Here is a 19861-nt window from a genome sequence, read left to right as displayed (position 1 = left end):
CATATTACTACATTCTTGCCTCTAACAATCCAGTCTCTGCAGCACAGGAAGAACGATATTCTAAAAAGTGGAAACCAGATGATGTCTCTGTCCAGTGGTTTCCCACTGCATTTAGAAGAATAGAAGATAAACTTCTCCTCATGGCCCTGAAGGCCCTATAAATCTGGCCCTCATCCCTCACACCAACTTCATCCTGTCCAGAGTCCCTGATTGTCAAGCTCCAGCCCCTGGCCTGCTCTCCGTTCCTTGAACCAGCAGGCTCAGTCTCACCTCAGAGCCTTTGCACTCACTGTTTGTTCACTCTGCCTAGAATTTCTTTCCCCAGATCTTCATATATCTGGCTCTTGGTTATGACTTGAGTCTCTGGTCTATTATTAATCACTTCTTCAGAACAGCCTTCCCTGACCATGTAATCCAGAGAAGCTCTCCACCCATCACTCTTTATCACATTACCTTATTTCACTGTCTGCACAGCACTTTTCACTATCTGAAATTATCTTGTTTGTCATCCTGCTTTTTAACTGTCTCCCTCTAAAAGTATGTGTTACAAAGCTGAGCCCTTGCCTACCTAGTTCCCTGCAGGCAGAATCCACAACACACTGGGATGCAGTCTATGCAGGATGAATGAGGGGATGAGAGAACATTCAGAACAGCTGAAGTAATGGAATATGGATCTTTCCATTATTCTGATGGCTTATCACAATTCTCAGGGTTGGGTCTGCAGCATCAGCGATTAAAAGCTTCTTCTGTTATTTTAGTAAGTAAAACTTTAAAACAGGTTTGGAACGCTAAATTGCTTTGCTACTGATTACTGGCGATACCATAGACCAGTGGTCCCCAACCTTTTTGGCACCAGGGACCAGTTTCGTGGAAGACAATTTTTTCCACGGGGGCGGTGGGGGGAGTGGTCCAGGCGGGAACGTGAGCAATGGGAAGCAGCAGATGAAGCTTCGCTCACTCGCCCACCGCTCACCTCCTGCTGTGCGGCCCAATTCCGGTCTGCCGCCCAGGGGCTGGGGACCCCTGCCATAGATGACTGATCAGTATACAGAGATGCTGCAATCATAAAACTACTATACTGATAGAAAGTTTCATATATTAGTAACAATTTGAGTTATATAAAGATTCTTTAAAAAAAAACTAAGTGTGATTCAATAAGTTAGTAATCAAGACAGCAGCATTAAACCATTAGGGCTTAAACTTACACAATGTTATATGTCAATTATATCTCAATAAAGCAGGAAAAAAACAATCACTGGGGCTGTACCTAAATATTATAGTTCTCTTCTCCTGCCAAGCACCTGATGGGTCTGCACTGCTTTCCCCACTTGAGTTTTAAGTTCAATGCAACCACTGGAGTAACTCTAGCCAATTAAGCAGAAGTAGAAGAAACATGTACTGAGACAAAGCCTCCATCAGCCTTGGTTCTTAAGCAACTAAAATAGCAGATCCACACTGGATGTGCAGCAAGAACAAGAAATAAATGGTTGCTGTGTAAGACCCTGAGATTTTGGAGCTGCCTGTCTGTAAGTGCAGCATAACACAGCTTATCCTGACTGGTACAGCAGTATAGCATGGTGACCAAGAACCCCTGGGCTTTGGAATCTGACTGGCCTGAATCAGAATCAGATTCAGACTGAATCTGAGTGAATCAGAGCTCTATCACTTACTGTTTGAGTGATCACGGGCCTCTGGCCTTAATGTCTTCATCCATAAAATAGTTATAATACCTACTCTTCATAGAGTGGTTGCAAAAGAATGAATTGAAAGAATATATATGTAATACGCATTGCAGTGCCTGGCATGTTGGTTAAGCACTCACTACGCAGCAAGTGGCATTAAACCCTAGAACATCTACTTTAAGCGACTAAGAGCATATTTGCATTATGGAACTTTGCTCACCTTGGATGTTCTATAAAGTAAAGCATTCTAAACTCTTTGTCCATGAGACAGCCATTTATAAAGTTATGGATTCTCCTAGATAAATCTAGGAAAAGATAAGAAGAATAGTGGAACAACTCAAAGTTAATAGGGATGGCTGTGGAATGACAATGAAGCAAGTAAAGGATATCTGTAATTTTAAAGTGGAAAGAAAAGAAAATGAAGAGTGAGGGGAGGCGATACAGTGGCTGCAAAGGCTGGATTCTAAATTAGAAAGATAAGAGATAGTAAGAAAGGGGTAAGTGCTGAGAACAGACAGAAAGAGAAAGAAGGACAAAAAGCATGTGGGTCTGGAGCTCTGTGGAGCCCAGGGCTGAGGGTGGAGGGAGAGCCCGGCTAGCCACACCAGGCACGACTTGGAACACATTGATAAGACAGCAGTTCAAACTGCTGCTTCAACAGTCAGTGTTTAAAATGTCAGGAGGCTTTGGACTCTGCCGTTTCTTCTAAAGGACTCACTTGTAAACAATATGGTATGCTCACTCCTGGGATCCTTTGGTTCCTAAAACTCAGCTGTCAGGCATGTATGAATGAAAGATTCTGTGCTATTGTCTTAGAAACTACACCAATCATAAGAGACAGATCTGACAGCTAAAATTCACCAAAGCAATGCTGATCAGTCCCTAGAGAGAAAAATCTAACCCTAACCTCACCATCAAGATTTTAATTAAAAATCAATCTGGTTCAAGTTAAAACTTTTTTAATACCTGAATTTTTGTGTAGTTGTTTTGAAGCTTTTCAAGCACTTACTGCTCAATTTCACTGGCTGAAAATAAGAATAAATACAAGAGGGAAAAACATGAAGTGTCCTGAAACAATTCTTAATTTTTAAACATCACTGGGACAATTGTTGAAAAACACTCATAGATTGTATGTCATGCTATAGTAATCAGGCCTCAATATCATGGGACCAATACTCCTCAAATAATAAAAATATAACTAATGATGCTGAAAATTTTACTCATAAAAAGCGGACAATTTTTATAATCCAAATAAAAGTTTCACTACTACCAGACCATTTAAATGACACCCAAATCAGAAATGTGCTAGCCACTAGAAACATAAGAGGACACTTTTCCACTGATACTTGGCATTTGGCATCAAAGGCAGTCCTCTGTAGATCTGATATTAAAACTTGCAGGAGCAAAACCAAATTGTAAAAGATCCAAAACAAGAAATGGTTATTACTATGACTCTTTTGAATGGCACGTGGACTTTCTTCAAACACAAGTCCTTTTGATATAAATGGAATATTAAAGTGAAAGTGTGAGGTGTCAAACAGGTCTAAACACATTCGAAATGAAATACTATTAGCTTAGCACCGTTAGCCACCTGAAATAAATGGCTGTTGAAGAGTGATGCAACCTAAGTGATGTCAGTATTTGGATTCCACTTTGGAAGCATTCACCATCGTTCCAATCCAGAATCGAGACTCCTCTAACAACAGCTCCGGGGCAGTAGGAAAGCAAGGTCCATGGGGAGACCAGGTCAGCGTTAAGACTCAATCTTAAAAAAGGAAAATAAATGAACTCTACGACATATATCCACACGTAACTTTGATGGACAATGGCTATGAACAATCCATTCTGTTCTCTTTTCCCTCCCCCATCTCACCATTTCAAAAATAATTTGCCTTCAAAAGCATGTCAGTAAATCTGCAAGCTTTAAACTAATAGCAACCATGTGCCCCATGTGTTTGCCAGATTCATTTTTTATGACGTATAGTCCTCCGCATTAAAATCAACGAATTTTTGATAAAGAAAGTAATGAAAAGAAATCAAAAGAATCCATTCCAAAAACTTCATGCCTCTCAACCCCAACACAGGACTGAATTATTAAACCTGGTCACTTAATGAAATTGGAGTTGTGAGCTCCAGTTAGACGCACCTGTAAATGGTAAAAAAGATGTCCGAAGTTTCAGTTGATTGAGAGTACAAAATGTTTTCAAGCCTGATAGTTTTAAGCTAAACACCAAAAATTACAGACTTCACACTTTTAAGTTCTGTCCTTCATATTTAAAAAAAAAAGTTTTATAAAGATTTCAAAAGAGAATGTTTCTGATATCCATACATTTCTATAACTGCAAGTGAAATGATGTTAAGACCAGAAAATAAGAATCCTACTTTAGAACATATAAAATCTACATAACTGGTTCTACTCATCAGAACACGCTTGAGGCTACAGAAATACCCATAGCAGAATTGTTTAATCTCCAGGTAATCCCACACCCTCCTGTAAGGAGAAATACATCTTACATTTCAATATCTGCTTTCTTGTTTTTATTCTAAACGGGTTTTTCAAGGACAGAATGCTTAAAGTTTTCCATTCAGTTTTGGTCTCTAAAAATAACTTCCAATTTTCCCTGTGCAACCAATGCGTTATTACAAAATAAAAAGTACTAAAAATGAAAGCTTAATAAGCTTCAAAACAAAAACAAAAAAATAACACTAGAGTGTGGCAGGGAAGGTAAAAAAAGAAAGTCTGAACTAAGGTCCCTAAGAATGAGTCCTCTACTCAGGGTTCCACAGAAACGCCAAATCACGCCAAAACAATGCACACTCCACGAACAAACACACACTATGAAAATGATGAACTAATGAATGGTATTAAGAAACAGAAAGGAAAATCTGGGAGGAATGAAGGTGTGTGTTACTATCTTTTAAAAATCAAGAACTGGTCTAACATCTAGGTAATGTATTTGTATAAATTCTTATTTTTAAACTCACCTGATTCATTTTCAATTCCTGTTGTGTTCTGAAAAGATACACACAACAAAGAAACTTCTTTGATTACATGAGCCCTAAAAAGAAAAACAGACAATTGTGATATGTACCTGCCTACAAATTTACAGTGATTTAAAACTACATACAGAACTGTAGAGTTTGCTCAAAGGGCTATTCATAAAGCAGCTCCATGCCAGATCAACTTCAATATATGCTGAGAACTTACTTTGCAGATTTATTATCTACAATAAAATAGATGTCTTACTATTCTTTACTGAGGCTTCATTGTACTCTACAATTGAGAGCAGGCTCATTAGAATGACATCAAATTTTTGCTTTGGAACTGAATCATCCCTAAGAAGAAATAAATTAGCTTTGTTAACAGAAACACAAAGCAGTGCTGAGTAACTTATTATGCAATGTAAATGTTCTTCTTTTACTTATATCAATACTGTGTTGAATACAAACACAATTAGACCCCTATTTTCAAGTTCCTGAAGTAGAAAGGTGGATTTACTAACATTTCCATGGAGAGTTCTCTTTCAGGAAAAGAATGAAAACTTTGAAGTAAAATGCAAATGTTTTAATAAAAGCTGTTTGTAAAGACCTACACTTATTCCTTTAAAATTTTTCTTCAATTTATTCATAGTATAGTAACAAGAAGACAAAATCATTTCTTGGAAATGCAAATGACGTACCTGTCTCTAGATAACAACTTATGAAGATGGTCCTTTCTGCAACGTTCTCTCTTAGGAGTCATTTGATGTCATTCATAATATATGAAAATCATGAGAGTAGCACTTCCACTGTAATATTCTTGTTTTCAGCATGTATACATACACATCATTAAGCATAATTCTATTTCTTCACGAATTTACCTATATTTATGTTTCCTTCCTAGACCCACAAGACTCTGCTCACATTGTAACTTCATGTTCTAACTGCTAATAAACCAAAGAAAGTATAATTCAGGGACATTATTCGCCCGAGAATATACCTGCCACTGGGCAGACAGCCTGCCCACGATCCTAAAGAATAGTGCTTTGACGTTTTACCCCATTTCATTAATATGGATCGTTTTGGGTTTTTTTCCTTGAGCTCTTTAACCACACTCACCTGGATCACCTTTAACAAAGGCACTAGATTTAAGCTAGGGCCTGGTCACCTGAACTGGTTTTTATTCATAACTGGTACAGGGAATGTATTTGATAACTTGGAATTTGTTAGAGAGCTCAGCGCTATACAAATATAAACTTTTATGAAGTAAATACTCAGTGAATACAATTTCAGAAAACTGGTGGTTAACCCATGAAGTCCATTCCTTTAAATTTTAACATTAAGCATCTTTCTGACATATTTTTAACATGCCCTTCCTTAGTATATACATCCTTTATTGAATATAATCCATCCTTTTCTATGAGACTTGAAATCATTATAAAGTTTAAAATGTGTATTTGTCAAACAGCGATGAGATTAGTGGCCCCTGAGGCGTGCACGCCCGACCCCCTCTACCAAATGCCTACTGACAGCCGTACAATTCCACCAGGAGGACCCTGTGTGACACCTTAGGGTCCCAGAAGTGAATGAAATGGCAGGGGTTTCATCTGCCCTCTCACTAAACTTTCAGAGGTGGATTTACTAACGTTGGCCACGAAGAGTTCGCTTTGAGAAAAAACCTGCAGTAAAAAGCAAATGTTTTAATGAAAAAGATCTTTGGAAAGATGCTTTATCATTTCCTTTGGTTTGTCTTTTCCTTCTCACAAGAATCATCGGTATCATTTCTGAAGCTTCTTCTAAGACTGGCAGGCACTGTGCTACCGTCAAATAAATCAGCTCTGTCAATTTTCACAAGGTTAGTCTCTAACAACACAGACTCAAGGAAGTTAAAGTAACTCCGCCACAGTATCATAATTTTGGTGTCTGCTATGGCTTCTTAACCATATTTCACCAGCTTCTTACTCTTGCCTCACCTTGTACCTACTATGTGCCAGGCTCTGCTTTTGAACAGTGAGCACACGGATCCCTGCCCTCTCAGGAAGGAGACCACAGGAAACAAATAAGCAAGTAAAATGTGCAGTAAGTCAGATAATGAAAGTGCTTTAGAGAAAAACGGAGAGGCACGTGGAGAGGAAGGACAGGGAGACAGGGGTTATAAACTGTCTCTATCTCATTGCCTGTGAATCCATCAGTATGGTCAGAGAAGGCCTCACTGAGAAGGGACACCTGCTAAAAGCTGGAAGGAGAAGAGCTGAGAGTCAGGAAGGGATGCGGGAGGAGCATCATAAGGGAGTAAGACTGTACACAGTAGACGAGAGGCCTAGTGCAGGAGGTGATGGTACAGGGCGGAGAGGGGAACAGGGGAGGCAGATTTAAGCACAGGCTTTGCAAGGTAAGCGCTGTTCACCAGAATGGCTATAGCTTTTCCAACCAGAGATGGAAAGCCACTGGGAGGCTTAAGGTGGCAGAAGTGACCTAGTGTGACTTAGATTTAAAAAGAGACTGTAAGGGGGTAGGGTGGAAGCAAGCAGACCTCTTAGGAGGCTAATGCCCCAATATAGGCAAGAGATGATAGTGCCTTGGCCCAGGTAGCAGAGGAGATATGAGAAGTCATTGGATCCTGGATCTATTTCTAAAATAGAGTCCCCAGGATTTGCTGCCAGATTCGATACTATGTATGAAAAAAAGAAAGGACGTGAAGGATGACAGCAGGGTTTTTATCCTAAGGACATGGAAGAATGGAGCTGCCATCTTCTGAGATGCTGCCTCCTTCTTTCCATCTGCTTTTCATCTGTTTTTCCCTCTTTATTTAAAACATCTTCCCTTCCTTTTCCTCCCGTTTTGTAGTTGCTGGCTCACAGGCACAAACCAAACCACTTAGATACTGTGACATCTAAAAATGAATAACTAAAATATTAAAGTACTGGAAACATCTTAGTCTTTCATTTATCTCAATGAATCTTTTTCTTAATAAAAAAGTTACAATATAATTCAGATATTAATAATCTTCTCTCTGACTTTCTACACTGTCTGTTCCCTCTCTGTCCAAATAGGAATGCACCCATCATTTCTTTCCAGACTAGAGGATCTTAACACCTCTTTCTTTAAGGGTTCACAATGAGCCTGTATGCTTAGAGCCTCCTCTCCATCACTTCTAATCCTAATTGCTAAAAACCAGACCCTCATTTTTTTTTCTTTCTCCCTCTTGACTCACAACACTGTCAAATTATATATCTAAAATATTTTACAATAATCAAAAACAATGCAAATCTGACACTGACTTCTCAAATGATATTTTAAATTAAATTTATTAAACTATACTAAAAACAAGGGATGTTACAAGAAAAGAACTGAGATTTTAGCAGTCTCTCTCAACAGAGGACCACTGCATTTTGAGCTGGAGAGCTCTTGTGCAGGACCGTCCCTTCCATTAAGGCCACTCAGCACTGCCCTGCGTAATCAATGCCAGCAGTCCCTCCGAGCATTTTGACAACCAAAAATACCTACACACATCCCCAGATACCCTCCCAGTGGAGAACCTCTGAACTGTAGTAATCATGTACTAGCTACAATATGATAATATATTTTAGAGCAACTATAGATTCTAAACATTGTCATTGGAATAACTTCCTTAAGATTCCTCCAGGATTGCAAAACCCCTGTGGAAGTGCGTGGCAATTCTACGTACCTTTCATATTCAGTGTTGACTTCAATAGCATTGATTTATGTACCCCCTTATCTAACTCAGATATCTCAAGGTCTAAGTTTTATCAAATGTGAGAACTTGAAGTATCAATCCTATCAGTGTAGAAGCAGAGAGAAATCTTTCCACACCTATCACCGAAACTTAATAATTCTATCAAACTTTAAAAAATGCTTAATAATTAAGTGCCTTCAGTTTTCCAATGGTAAATAACGAAAATCTTAAAATCCCTAGGACTTCTCTGACCCTGGATTCTGTCTTAGTTTCTTTTTTGGATTTCTATGCCTGACCAAATCTTCTTTAGTATGTCTACATTTCCCTTCTATTCTACCTGTTGACGTTTTTCAGATAAAGTATATTAGACAGATATACAAATTTAGAGCATGTGAATTTCTATCACCAACTATACTTTACTAACAGCATACACTCTTACAAAACTAAGAGCTTGATCTTGATTTTACAGATCCAAGGTTTTAATAATATACACGTACTTAACTTTTCAAGATACTGCTTTCAATTTCTAGGGCAAATCTTCATTACAAATATTTAGCTTAATAATATCATAAAGATGATTTGATTATACATGATCAGTATGAATACAGCAACAATAAAATAATTAGGGTCTTTATTAAATGCCAGTCCCTTAGAAAGTCAAGACAACCTCAGTAACTGTTAAGCTGCTGTCATCTGACATGGAGGCCAGAGACCAGAAAAATCTAGAAATATGCAGGAAACCCCATAGAAATATGCAGTCCCAGGGTCAGACCGGCTCTGCAGCCCCAGCCATACCTCTATCACCCATCCTCTGAGATAAGGCAGATTAAAAAAAAGATAGACACAAACTAACATTAATGCAATACGTCTAACACGTCAACCTGTCGTATCTGTCCTTTGCAGACTTGTGAAGCCTACAAAACTATATGAAAAGCCTTTAAAGAAAAAGCAATAGCAGATTCTTTAAGATTAGTTTAAGTCTGGGAGGAAAGGGAAAGAATTAGGAAAATAATTATTTGATTCGCATATTCACCTATAAGTTACTGATAATTACTTTACAATTATTCTTTTGAATCAGTTTAGATCTTTTGGGCTATTTGGAAGAAAATCAAATTTGCAACATTCACTTAGAGGTCACTAATATTATAATTATTCTCTTAGATTACAAAAAAATCCCACATTGTAACATCAAGACTCGGAAGAAACTAACTTTTAAGATTCAGGAAGCAACACATAGCTTACGGACAAAGAGTAAAACAGAAATAAGAGAACTAGCATGACTGTATCAAAATTTTTTAAATCATAAATACACTGAAAAATGAACTAGATGCCAAAAAAAAAGTTTTAAAAATATCACTTTGTAAAAGGAGTCTTGGAGAGTTTATGACCTACAGAAGAAAAATTATTCTAAAACTAATCACTACATAAAGTAGATCTCTCATGGTAAATGAATATCATTGTAGTAAACACAGAGATGATTAAGCTTTTTGCGGAGCAGATTTACAGTGCTTAACACTGGTAGATTTACAGTGTTTAATGCTGATCTCAGCTTTCTCAACCAAAAGAGTCTTGCAATCCAGAAACTTCTAGAAAAATAATCAAAATATCTAAATTACGCCAACTTCTCAAATGCAGTTTTTATTAACAAACACAGCTGATGTACTCACTATAAAAAACTACCATTCATAATTCCTACCAGAAGAATGGAATCACCAAGTTACAATCTATAAACTCTAGCTATCAATATGAAAACTTTTAGCATCTATTCGTTGGATTAAGCAAAAGCACATAATTCATAAATACTGAATCTGCCTAGGAATTTGCTAAGTGAAAAAATCATTCATTTTCCTTTTCTGAAATAATATATAAATTTCACAAGAATAATCATCCAGAACATCCAGTTTCACACTGAAAAATATACCCCCAACTTTCCTTTTAAAAAGCAGACTATATCACCAAATTAAATAAGCTAAAGTGGAAAAAATCAAAACTGGTATGTTTATCATTTTCAGCATAAGGAGTCTGTGTGTTTGTGTGTGTGTGTGTGTGTGTGTGTGTGTGTGTGTGTGTGTGTGTGTGTGTGTGTGTGTGTGTGTGTAAAGAGACTGAGAATACGGCAAAGATTTGGTCATTCTTTGGTAAATCAGAGAATATGAACTTACTGCTTTAAAGGGCTCGTGTTTCTTACCCTCTAGAATGATTTCCACCCAAGGCAAAAGGCAATGGTATAACAAAGCATATCACACAGAGGAATTTCCCCACCTAAAGTGTATATTAAGAGATACAAAGACAACAGGATGCTCACAAATAAACCAGTGATTTCTCCCATTTCAATAAACTGGTTTCCTCAATGAGGCCCAGAATACCACAGACAAATATCCCAGAGCCTGATTCCCCAAATTCATAGAGCAGTGTCCTGACACCAACCTAAATAAGGAAGCAGAGTTTAGAGAATTTACTCCAGGTGAGAGAATTCGATATTGACAACACAGTTTCCACAGAACTGAGGGGAAAACCAGAAGGTCCGCTGTTTTGAATGGCTTCAGAGCCACAGAGCTCCAGTGAGACAAGGTTGATTAGAATTTTTGTTTGAAACATCTAAGTTAAACAACACCACGGTAGAATGTTAAATAAGAGACCAGCAGATAAACTAGGAGAGTACTGTAAATCCAAATTTAGATTTTGGCACTTTAGGGTTTTTTTCTTCCCCTAGAATATCTCTCCTTCACTTGAAAAAAAAAAAAAATTAAAAGGACATTTTTCAAAAAACACTGCTCCAAGCATCCACTAATAAAGAGCTAGCTTAGCAATAAATGTATAGCAATTGCTGATTATTTATCATTTACCTGGTGATCTTATGGATGGCTACTATTACACGCTCTCCCTATTCTTTTGACTAAATGTATACATCTATGTCATTATATTACGCTGAACGTTTAATTTATTACATCAAAAATTTCAGGTTTTGTTTAGGGTTTCTACAGTAATTCTGCAAATGCTTTCCATTTTTCCATCTTTCCAGCCAGTCCCTGCTGTCTGATGAGAACTGCACAGATTCAAGATCATTATCACAACTCCCATCTCTCCCCAGAAAAGGACAGCTGAACCAACTGTTGACTGTATAATCTACAAAACAGCATTAAACTCAAAGAAGTTCCTATGAAATGATACTTTTCTAACATTTTCCCTATGTTAGATGTGTAAAAACTTTAAATTATTATAAAAGGAAAATTAAGTCGATTCTTTCCTAACACTCAAATGCCAAGCTTCCAAATCAAACACAAATTTTCTAAAAGCAAGATGCCCCATGATAGTTCACTTCACAATTCCCAAAATAAAATGAGTTCTCAACTGACCCCTTTGAGTTATTTTTCTTCTACTGGAGTTGCCAAAGCAGATGTTACTTATGTGATTAAACATTTAAAATTGATAGATTTTCAAGAACCCCCAAAATACTTCTGAATCTCCTTTAAAAGGGAAGCCTTCAGTAACGTGAGGCTCTTGTCCCGGCTCTCAAGTATGCACTTTCTCACTTTCTGAGCATTAATACAGTCACCTTACAAGTGGCTGCTCGGAGCTCTTTTGGTTTTTCCTACACGATAAAATACATAGGAAAACTCACCCTCCACAAACTACACATAAATGACAAGGAGGCTTCCGAAATTCGTAAGTGAATAACAGAGAGCAAAATCACAAGTTACACCAGATAAAGTGACAACTTAAACTATATTTCACTAAGATGCCGGGCTCACAATCACCACAAGATTCTAGGGGTCTTCTCCCAAGAGTTTATTATTATTTTGGTAGGGAGTGACTCTTCTACTTTAAATAAAACTGAGGTTTGGAGCCTATCCTCTAAATATGTAACTATTCCTGTTTTCAAGAGCATTTTAAAATAACAGCAACACCTACTGTTTGCAGAGCAATGTCTGTGTACTGCTCTACAGTTTAAAAAGCTCTGCACACACATGAATTTTTATTGTTTAAAGGGAAGGATGCTTCCTCAGAATAAATTATTCGTGGTTCTCTTTTCAAGGTAAAGAGGAATGCCCGCCCCCCATGTACGATACAGAGGATGAGAGACAAGCCCTCGGTGCCATCCGCTATAGTAAGCCAGCCAGTGCCACTCAAGTAAGGGTGTGTGCAGAGCAGTGATAGGCTACATGGGATAGTTCCAGGGGCGTTTAAGTGCCAGGTTAAAAGTAAACTTGGTCTGTGGGTAACGTTCCCCAGGTAGTGAGGGAGGAGTTATTATCCACCAGCCTCCCTCCTGACCCACTCCACAGGCCCTGAGGGTCTTCAGAGAAAGAGGGAAGAGGGATTACTTAAAAGCAGAGCCGGTGAACGTACGCAGGCAGGCGGCCAAGGAAAGAGCCTCCTTTCAGAACTGCCCATCAGCAAGGCAGCTTCGGCCACCTGGGGTGGGCAACGTGCCCCAGAGGAGTTTCTGACTGAGAAGGGCCACAAACAAAGCAATGCCTAACAGTTTAGGAAGGTTAAATTGATAGGAAAGAGTGAGGAGGCAGGAGACGAAAGGGCAGCCAGAAAGACTGGGGCCAGGCAAGCTGGTTAAGAATCTGGATGATGAGCGATAAAGGTTTGAAACACAGATGATAGCTGAAAAGAAACAAAAAATATGACTAGCCCTGCAGAGGAAGAATGAACAGAATGTGTTTTCTAACTGAACAGGAGGTAAACAGAGATGGTGAAGATGAGTTCAAAATCTGGAATGTGACTGACAAGAAGAATGTGTATATTTTAAAGACAGGGCAGCCAGCAGTAGGGATGGTATTTAAGTGGAAGGTGGTGAGCTCCATTTTAGAGACTCCGAGGAGAGGCCAGACATTCAGGGGAAGCTGCATCCATCAAACAGGGAAAAAAAGTCCCACCACAGACTGCCTTCAAGGTGGGGGACAGAGATTGAGAAGTCTTCAGCCACAAGGGGGTGCCTAGGGACAGAGGAAATCGCCAAGAGAAAAAATATCCAGAGAGAAGAGAAGATGAAGGAATGGGCTTGGTGCAAGGTGTGGGAAAAACTAGGAAAAAGAGTCGCCCCTCCACCACGTTCAGCAGGGGGAGGGTGGGATAGGCCAAAAACCTTTAGGACTCAGAGGTAACTTGGAAATGTTTCTCTTGAAAATAACTGTGCCATGTTATCCCTCAATACCTATTACATTAAACAGGTATCTAAGAAAAACGCTATTAATGTTTCTGAAGAACCTAAAGTATCTCAAATTGCTCACATATTCACCTATTCTTCTTAAAACATCCCAGGAAAGGACAGAAGTAATCACTGTCCACACTTTTCAAACAGGAAGAAGAGAGAGAGGATGACTGTCCTACCCCTACCACTGCCAGAAACAACGAAGTCCCTGCGCTTGATCTGTGAGATGGTTTACCCTGTATATCGAGGTAGCGCTCAAATAAATTACCAGGGAATTGCACTGATACAATATTTATCTCCCAAAACAAGTGACCTGACCTACTCAATAACCTCTAACAGAGGTAACAGAGCTTCACAATGAAGAATCTAAATTCATCCCAAGAGTCCTTCTTTTTAAAATTCCTACTTTTAGATGTACTTCAAAATTAGGCCTTTCAGAATTACGGCAAAGTCCCTAAAATAAGACTCACGGAATGGGAAACATTTAGAATCTCATTTTTATACTGATACTCCAATTTATGCCTAATTTACACTGCCTTAATAAGGTCTTATGAAATGTGCAGAATTCATACTAGTATATAAGGATTTGGTGATTCTCACAATTCTTTTCAAACATTGATGGCATCATTTAAATTATTTGAAAATGCCACAGAATTTTCCCACCAGAGTTTAATGAAGTCTTAGTGGAACTACTCATACGCACATGTAAAATCTGTAAGTTTCGCCAATTTCCAGACAGGCTGTCCACCGTAATCAAACTAACAGTTGCACTTAGCTTTCCACATTTCAGGCAAACTGTGCCAAGAAGTAATTTAGCTCTTCCAAAGCAAAGCCTATCATATGATTTATTGCAAGAGCTACAAAATACGTTTTTCACCAAAATGGCTGGCAAATATATAAGTATTCAGTGAAACCTCCTTTATTGCATGTTCCAAAGGACTAATAAATGAAAACAGAGTAGATGACGTGAACCAAGACCCTAAGAATAAATATTATATAGTACTGAGAAAAATATTATAAGTATAATTCACTCCAAATGAACCAGATTTATTACATACAATAACTCTAATACATGCTTCAGGGAAGCCAGGGTGGGGAATGAAAGGCATTCTCTTTAAGAAAGAATATTTAAATGACACATGCATTCATCCCAGTGCATGAATGTGATTCTGTACATTCAGATATCCTGTAATTCAGAAAACCACCCCATTACCAAATGTGGTCCAAGAGTACGTCTCTTTCTTTCTGCTTTATTTATCTGTTAAGTTCTAAATTACTCATTATTATTATTATTACTATTACTACTGATTAAAGATTACTTATGCCATGATAAAATTTCAGTCTATACTATCTGTTCTTTTAAATAATTCAAATAAAGATTTGACAACTTATACTTTTTTTCCCCAGGGGAAGTTGCATGTTTGCCATAAAGATCAATAACCTATCTCTAAATTATAAAGTAATAAAGTTAGTAAGCACTTCAAAAGTAAACTTTATTTCTTCAGGACAAATTTATCACTTTCAGTGCATAACCCTGAACTGGTGGTTTAAAAACAAAAAGATTCTAGAAAAACTAGACATCTATCATCAGTTTTTAAGGGGTTGCTTCACTAAGTCTCATTTTCTAGGAGAAAAGACCATTGTTTCCGTGTTATTCAGTATAACAGACCATAAGCTTAAATTATTCACCAGGTATCAACTCTATGCAAATTTATTTAAAATTCCTAATAATTTAACCTATATACTGGGAACACTGATCCTATGTCATGAAAACTCCTCCGTAGTTTCCAGGTTACCTCACGTTGCTTTACCTCTTGCCACGAAAGGGACGCCAAAGCAAAATTTCTGAAAGTGACCATTCAACAAAGTCATAAAACCAAACTCAGGAAAGAACTTCCACAGTAGGTTCATTCCCTGGCTTCAGTGGGGACTTGAGGTTAACCATGCATTGAATAGTATATTCTTCCAGTTCTGTGACTACAGAGATCCCATAAACCGCTTCAATGATTTAACCACCCAGTCTGATGGACCTTCCTTCAATGCAGTGGCTGCGAACTGGGGCGATTTTGCCCCCCCAAGGGACGGACATCTGGTAATGCCTGGAGACTCTGTAGACTGTCACACCTGGCGGAGGTGCCACTGGCATCTGGGGGGGTAGAGGTTAGGGGTGCTGCCAAACATCCTACAAGGTACAGGTCAGCCCACACAAATTACCCAACCCCAAAGCCAACCATGTTGAGGCCAAGAAACCCCGCTTTAGTGGAACCTAAGTACTGCCTTCAGATGATTTCATCGGCTCTAACTATAAACAACTAACTTCAAAAGTAAAGAGCCGGAACAGGACCCCAGACCTCTCACCAAGTGCTGGGAGGAGTGACAGCGTAACTGAGGCGCTCCAGGCAAAGGGCACGGCCCCGGACACACGTCAGCAGCGTCAGCAGCAGTCTTTGTCGGGCAACATCCCCATCATTTGGAAACTCCCTGGATCTACACACTGCCACGCAAGCTTGACAATTTTCCCCAGCTGTCCACCTACTCCCTTTTCAGTCCCCACTGTGGAGTTTTCTAGTGCAGCCCACAGGCTTTTTTTCTTCTGCATGGGGATTAAAAATAGCATGAAAAGCAAGTCAGAAGACATGAAAATAGTAAATAACCCAAGGTGCTTTCCATCCCGGAAAGTCTATGATTTAACAGGACTCAAAAGGTTTGTAAATCAGATCTGGAACTTGAAAAGAGATGGGCAGCTTAAAGAAACAGTCCCATGAATAAATAAACATCTAACGTAAAATAATCATCAAAAGAATATTCGTGCAGATATATGTATGTAACTGCACAGACCCGGCTGAGGGAGGAGAATAAAAGGGAGCTGAAATGGAGTGCTATTTCTTCAAACTGAACTGGCAGGAAAAATGCGTGTTTAGAGGCTAAAAAACAGAACTTACATTCTCACGTATCTTAAAAGATGACAGAACTTTAAAATTCACAATAGAAAAACCTTTTAAACAAATCTTAACGAAAAGAAAATCTCAGGCTATAGAAACCTTACTGATCAATACAGAATTGATAAATAAATTATGGCCAGTGCATATATGACATGGCCATTAAAAATCATATTGAAGAAGATTCAGTGGCTTGGATATATGCTCACAATATCATAAGGGAAGACAAAGAGTATATATGATATCAATACTGTAGAAAACGTAAATATATAGAAGTGAATAAATATATACAAGGAAAGAAATACAATCATGCACACCAAGAGAGACAGGGAGGGGGAGGACGTCTGCCAAAATGTTCACAGTGGTTATCTGATGAGTGGGAAGGGAATGGCTGATTTCTATTCCTTCTTTGTGTTTTTCTCCATTCTCAAATTGTCCTACAGTGAGAATCTTTTGTTACATTTTGTACTTACAAAACGAATATCAATACATTATTACAAATTTATACCAAATTGTTTCAGGAACTGGCCACAAAATGAGAAAAAGCCAATGTGAATGTGCCAACTTTTCAATGAAAGAAACCACCTTCAGAATCAACAAAAGCGAACCTCTATTGAGCGTTATGATTACGTGCCTGGCACTTTTCTAACCACTTCAAATGTATTAACTTATTTAAACCAAACCAAAAAAGATGTGTAAAAAGAGCCCTGGAATACCAGAAGCTGTGAACAAATGTTAGTCCCACTATGAATTTCAATCTCAGTTTCCATCGCTTGAAATGAGGGAGTCGGACGATCTTTAAAGGTCCTCTCAAGGCTACACTGAGATTCTACATGTAAAAGAATGTGGGCAAATGAGTGTAAGTTAGTTTCTGGAGAATGAAGGGGCAGCTGCATGCCATCTCAAAAGCAAGACCCTACTAAAAAGGAACATACGATATGTCTCTCAGTTCCCCCTCCTCGATATTTGTACAGCACATTTCATAACATGTTAAAAAACAAAAAACAAAAAACAACCAACGTTTAAAGGCCTACATTTCCCCAATACTTGCACACAACTGATCAAACGGAGACGAAGTCTGGCATCTTAAGAGAATCACTGAAAGGTTCCGTTTGTTAAACACGGTGGTTGCTTTTCTGTAGTAAACAAAAACTTTAAGAAACATTTTAATCGCCTTCTGGGTAGGACCATTTTAGTGTCTTGATTAGAGGGATTTAAAGACTTAACTGGGATTCACCAAAGGGCGTTCCACCTCTGAAATAAAACCAAAACCCCAACGCAACGCTGAACGGAAGATGAGGGGCCAGCATGCGTGTCCTCTCTGGGGAAATTACAGCTGCGTAGTTGAGGGAACTTGGGCTTCCCGGGTCGATGTAGGGTTATTCCCGGCTCAGCGGTTCACGTGTGGGTCGGGAGCAACCACGGAGGTGTGCGAAAGACGCTGACCTGTTTGGTCTACTTCGTGTCTCACTTGCCACCATCAAAAAACAGGTTCGTGGGTATCTTTGGTAACAAAATGAGTAAGAGAGAACTGCACGTCTGTTAAAAACACCGGTGGGTCTACGATGGGATTACCGAGGGAGAACACTCCCAGGCTTAAACCACACTTTGTGGATTGAGGAAACACAAAGACGCGAGACACAAAACAAATTCAGAACGCAAGTGTGAGAGACACGTTCGGCTGCAACACAAAAAAGAGAAGCAAGACGACTTGAAATTGAAACGGCCCTGGGACCCGCGGGCGCCCGGGGTCCCGCTGGAGTCGCAGCCGCCCGCCCGTCGCCGCCGCCCCGCAGCCCACACGCGTCCTCCCCGCGGGGCGCGCGGCAAACCAACAGCGACAAAGCGGACCCCACTACTTCCCGGCGCCGGGCCCCAAGGCCGGGCCGGGGTGCTCGTCGCGGGACGGACTGACCCCGGACCGCCACCGGGCTGCCGGCGGGACGCGCCTCGTTCCGGGGCCCCCGCGGGCGCGGGACACCGGAACCTCGGAACCTCGGAAGGGGCGCGCCCGCCGGTCCGCCCGGCCCTGCGCGCCCGGGTCCCCGGCGTGTCGCCCCTGCCGCCTCGCTCCTCGCGGGCAGGAACGGGAGTCCCGGCGCCGAGCCCGCCGCCGTCCCGGAAGCCACCCGCCCCGGCCGCCTCTTACCTGCGCCCGCCGCGCCCCGCGCCTCACAGCGCCGAGAGCCGCCGCCCGAGCCGCCGCCGCCCCTCCGCCGGCCCAGGAGCCCGCGGCCGTGCCGCCGCCATCTTGGCTCCGGTCGGAAGTGACGTCGGTTGGCGCCGGCCGCACGGCCTCGGGGACCCGCTCTACCCGCGCGGTAGTCTAGGGCCGCGACCCCCGGCTGAGCAGACCCCAACGCGCCGCTGCCGGAGGGCCCAGACCCGGGCCGCACACACCTCGAGGGCCCGTACACGGGCCGCCGTGGTTCAGAGGCGTGTTTGCCCCGGGGCCCCGACCTCTGTTCTCGCGGGCTCGACGACCTGGGCCGCACGCGCCGCGACGCGCGCCATCCTCACGGGGACCCCACGGACCCCAGCGGTCAGCGCCGGGGCTCGCCACCACCAGTCTGTACGCGCCAAAGGCTTGGGACTCTGCGCGATCGAAAGTTACTGCAAGAACCCACAGCCTTTAATAAAAGGCGGAGGGCAAAGGAAAATGGGTTCATCACGATATCCCTGTCAAATGAGTAAACACAGACCCCATTTTTCGCTCTTCCCTAAAGGACCAGTCTAGCCTCCCCCCAAAAAGATCCAGCTCCAAGAGGGTGGATGCAGCTGGGTTTATTTGCTCATTCATTACAAACGTGTTTCTTGCCTGCCCGCCATGTGTCTAGCACTGTGCTACGTGCTGGGGCTACAGCACAAAACATGACATTGGCCTTGTCCTTGCGGAACTTATGATTTACAAACGAGGAAGCCAATAGACAGCCTGGGTGACAACGAATGACTGCTCTCATGGAGATGAACGGGGTTGAGTTGGAGATGTCTGTCTCGACATCCAAGGAGCAATGTGTATCAGACATCTAGCAGGCAGTTGGCAAGGAGTCTGAAGTGGGGGAGAGAGGTGCAGGCTGGAGATGAGATAGAAAGTTGGGGGTCTGTCGCGTATGGATGGTATTTAAAGCCATGACCACTTCAAGATAAAGCCTTGAGAATGAAAGCAGGAAGAATCTAAATGAAATGGGTGACATTAGACTCCGTGGAAAGGCCCCACTCTGAGGAGAAGACATACTAAAGCGCAGTTACTCTTTGGAAACTTTTGAAGGAGCACACAAATCCGTTTATGTAACTAGGGTTTAATTTTAAGAAAACATGATGAGTCAACACGTATTATCATCTTACTGTGAAGGGATGGTGCTAACGACCTAGTCAGGTATAGTGAACAAATGAAGATAAT

General features: G+C 40.8%; 1 protein-coding gene across 4 annotated transcripts in view; it reads right to left on the bottom strand.

The window, feature by feature from the left end:
- PRDM2 (PR/SET domain 2) overlaps positions 1-18649 on the bottom strand; it is a 119184-nt gene extending 100535 nt beyond the window's left edge. Inside the window, exons 1-4 of one of the 4 annotated variants that reach the window (XM_036841631.1) lie at positions 15881-16593; positions 5363-5480; positions 4668-4741; positions 2649-2707 (exon numbers count right to left, since the gene is read on the bottom strand). In XM_036841631.1, coding sequence (XP_036697526.1) covers positions 2649-2707; positions 4668-4676 — 68 coding nt within the window. In that variant the 5' untranslated portion in view covers positions 4677-4741; positions 5363-5480; positions 15881-16593. Of the gene's footprint in view, positions 1-2648; positions 2708-4667; positions 4973-5362; positions 5481-15880; positions 16594-18610 lie in introns of those variants that run through there. The other 3 variants (XM_036841975.1, XM_036841717.1, XM_036842022.1) reach the window with 3 other exon arrangements.
- Positions 18650-19861: the final 1212 nt, after the last annotated feature.

The sequence above is a fragment of the Balaenoptera musculus genome, chromosome 1 (assembly GCF_009873245.2).
Source record: "Balaenoptera musculus isolate JJ_BM4_2016_0621 chromosome 1, mBalMus1.pri.v3, whole genome shotgun sequence".
Classification (NCBI taxonomy): Eukaryota; Metazoa; Chordata; class Mammalia; order Artiodactyla; family Balaenopteridae; genus Balaenoptera; species Balaenoptera musculus.
Note: the sequence above shows the minus strand (reverse complement) of the source record. Positions and strands in the feature narration are given on the sequence as shown.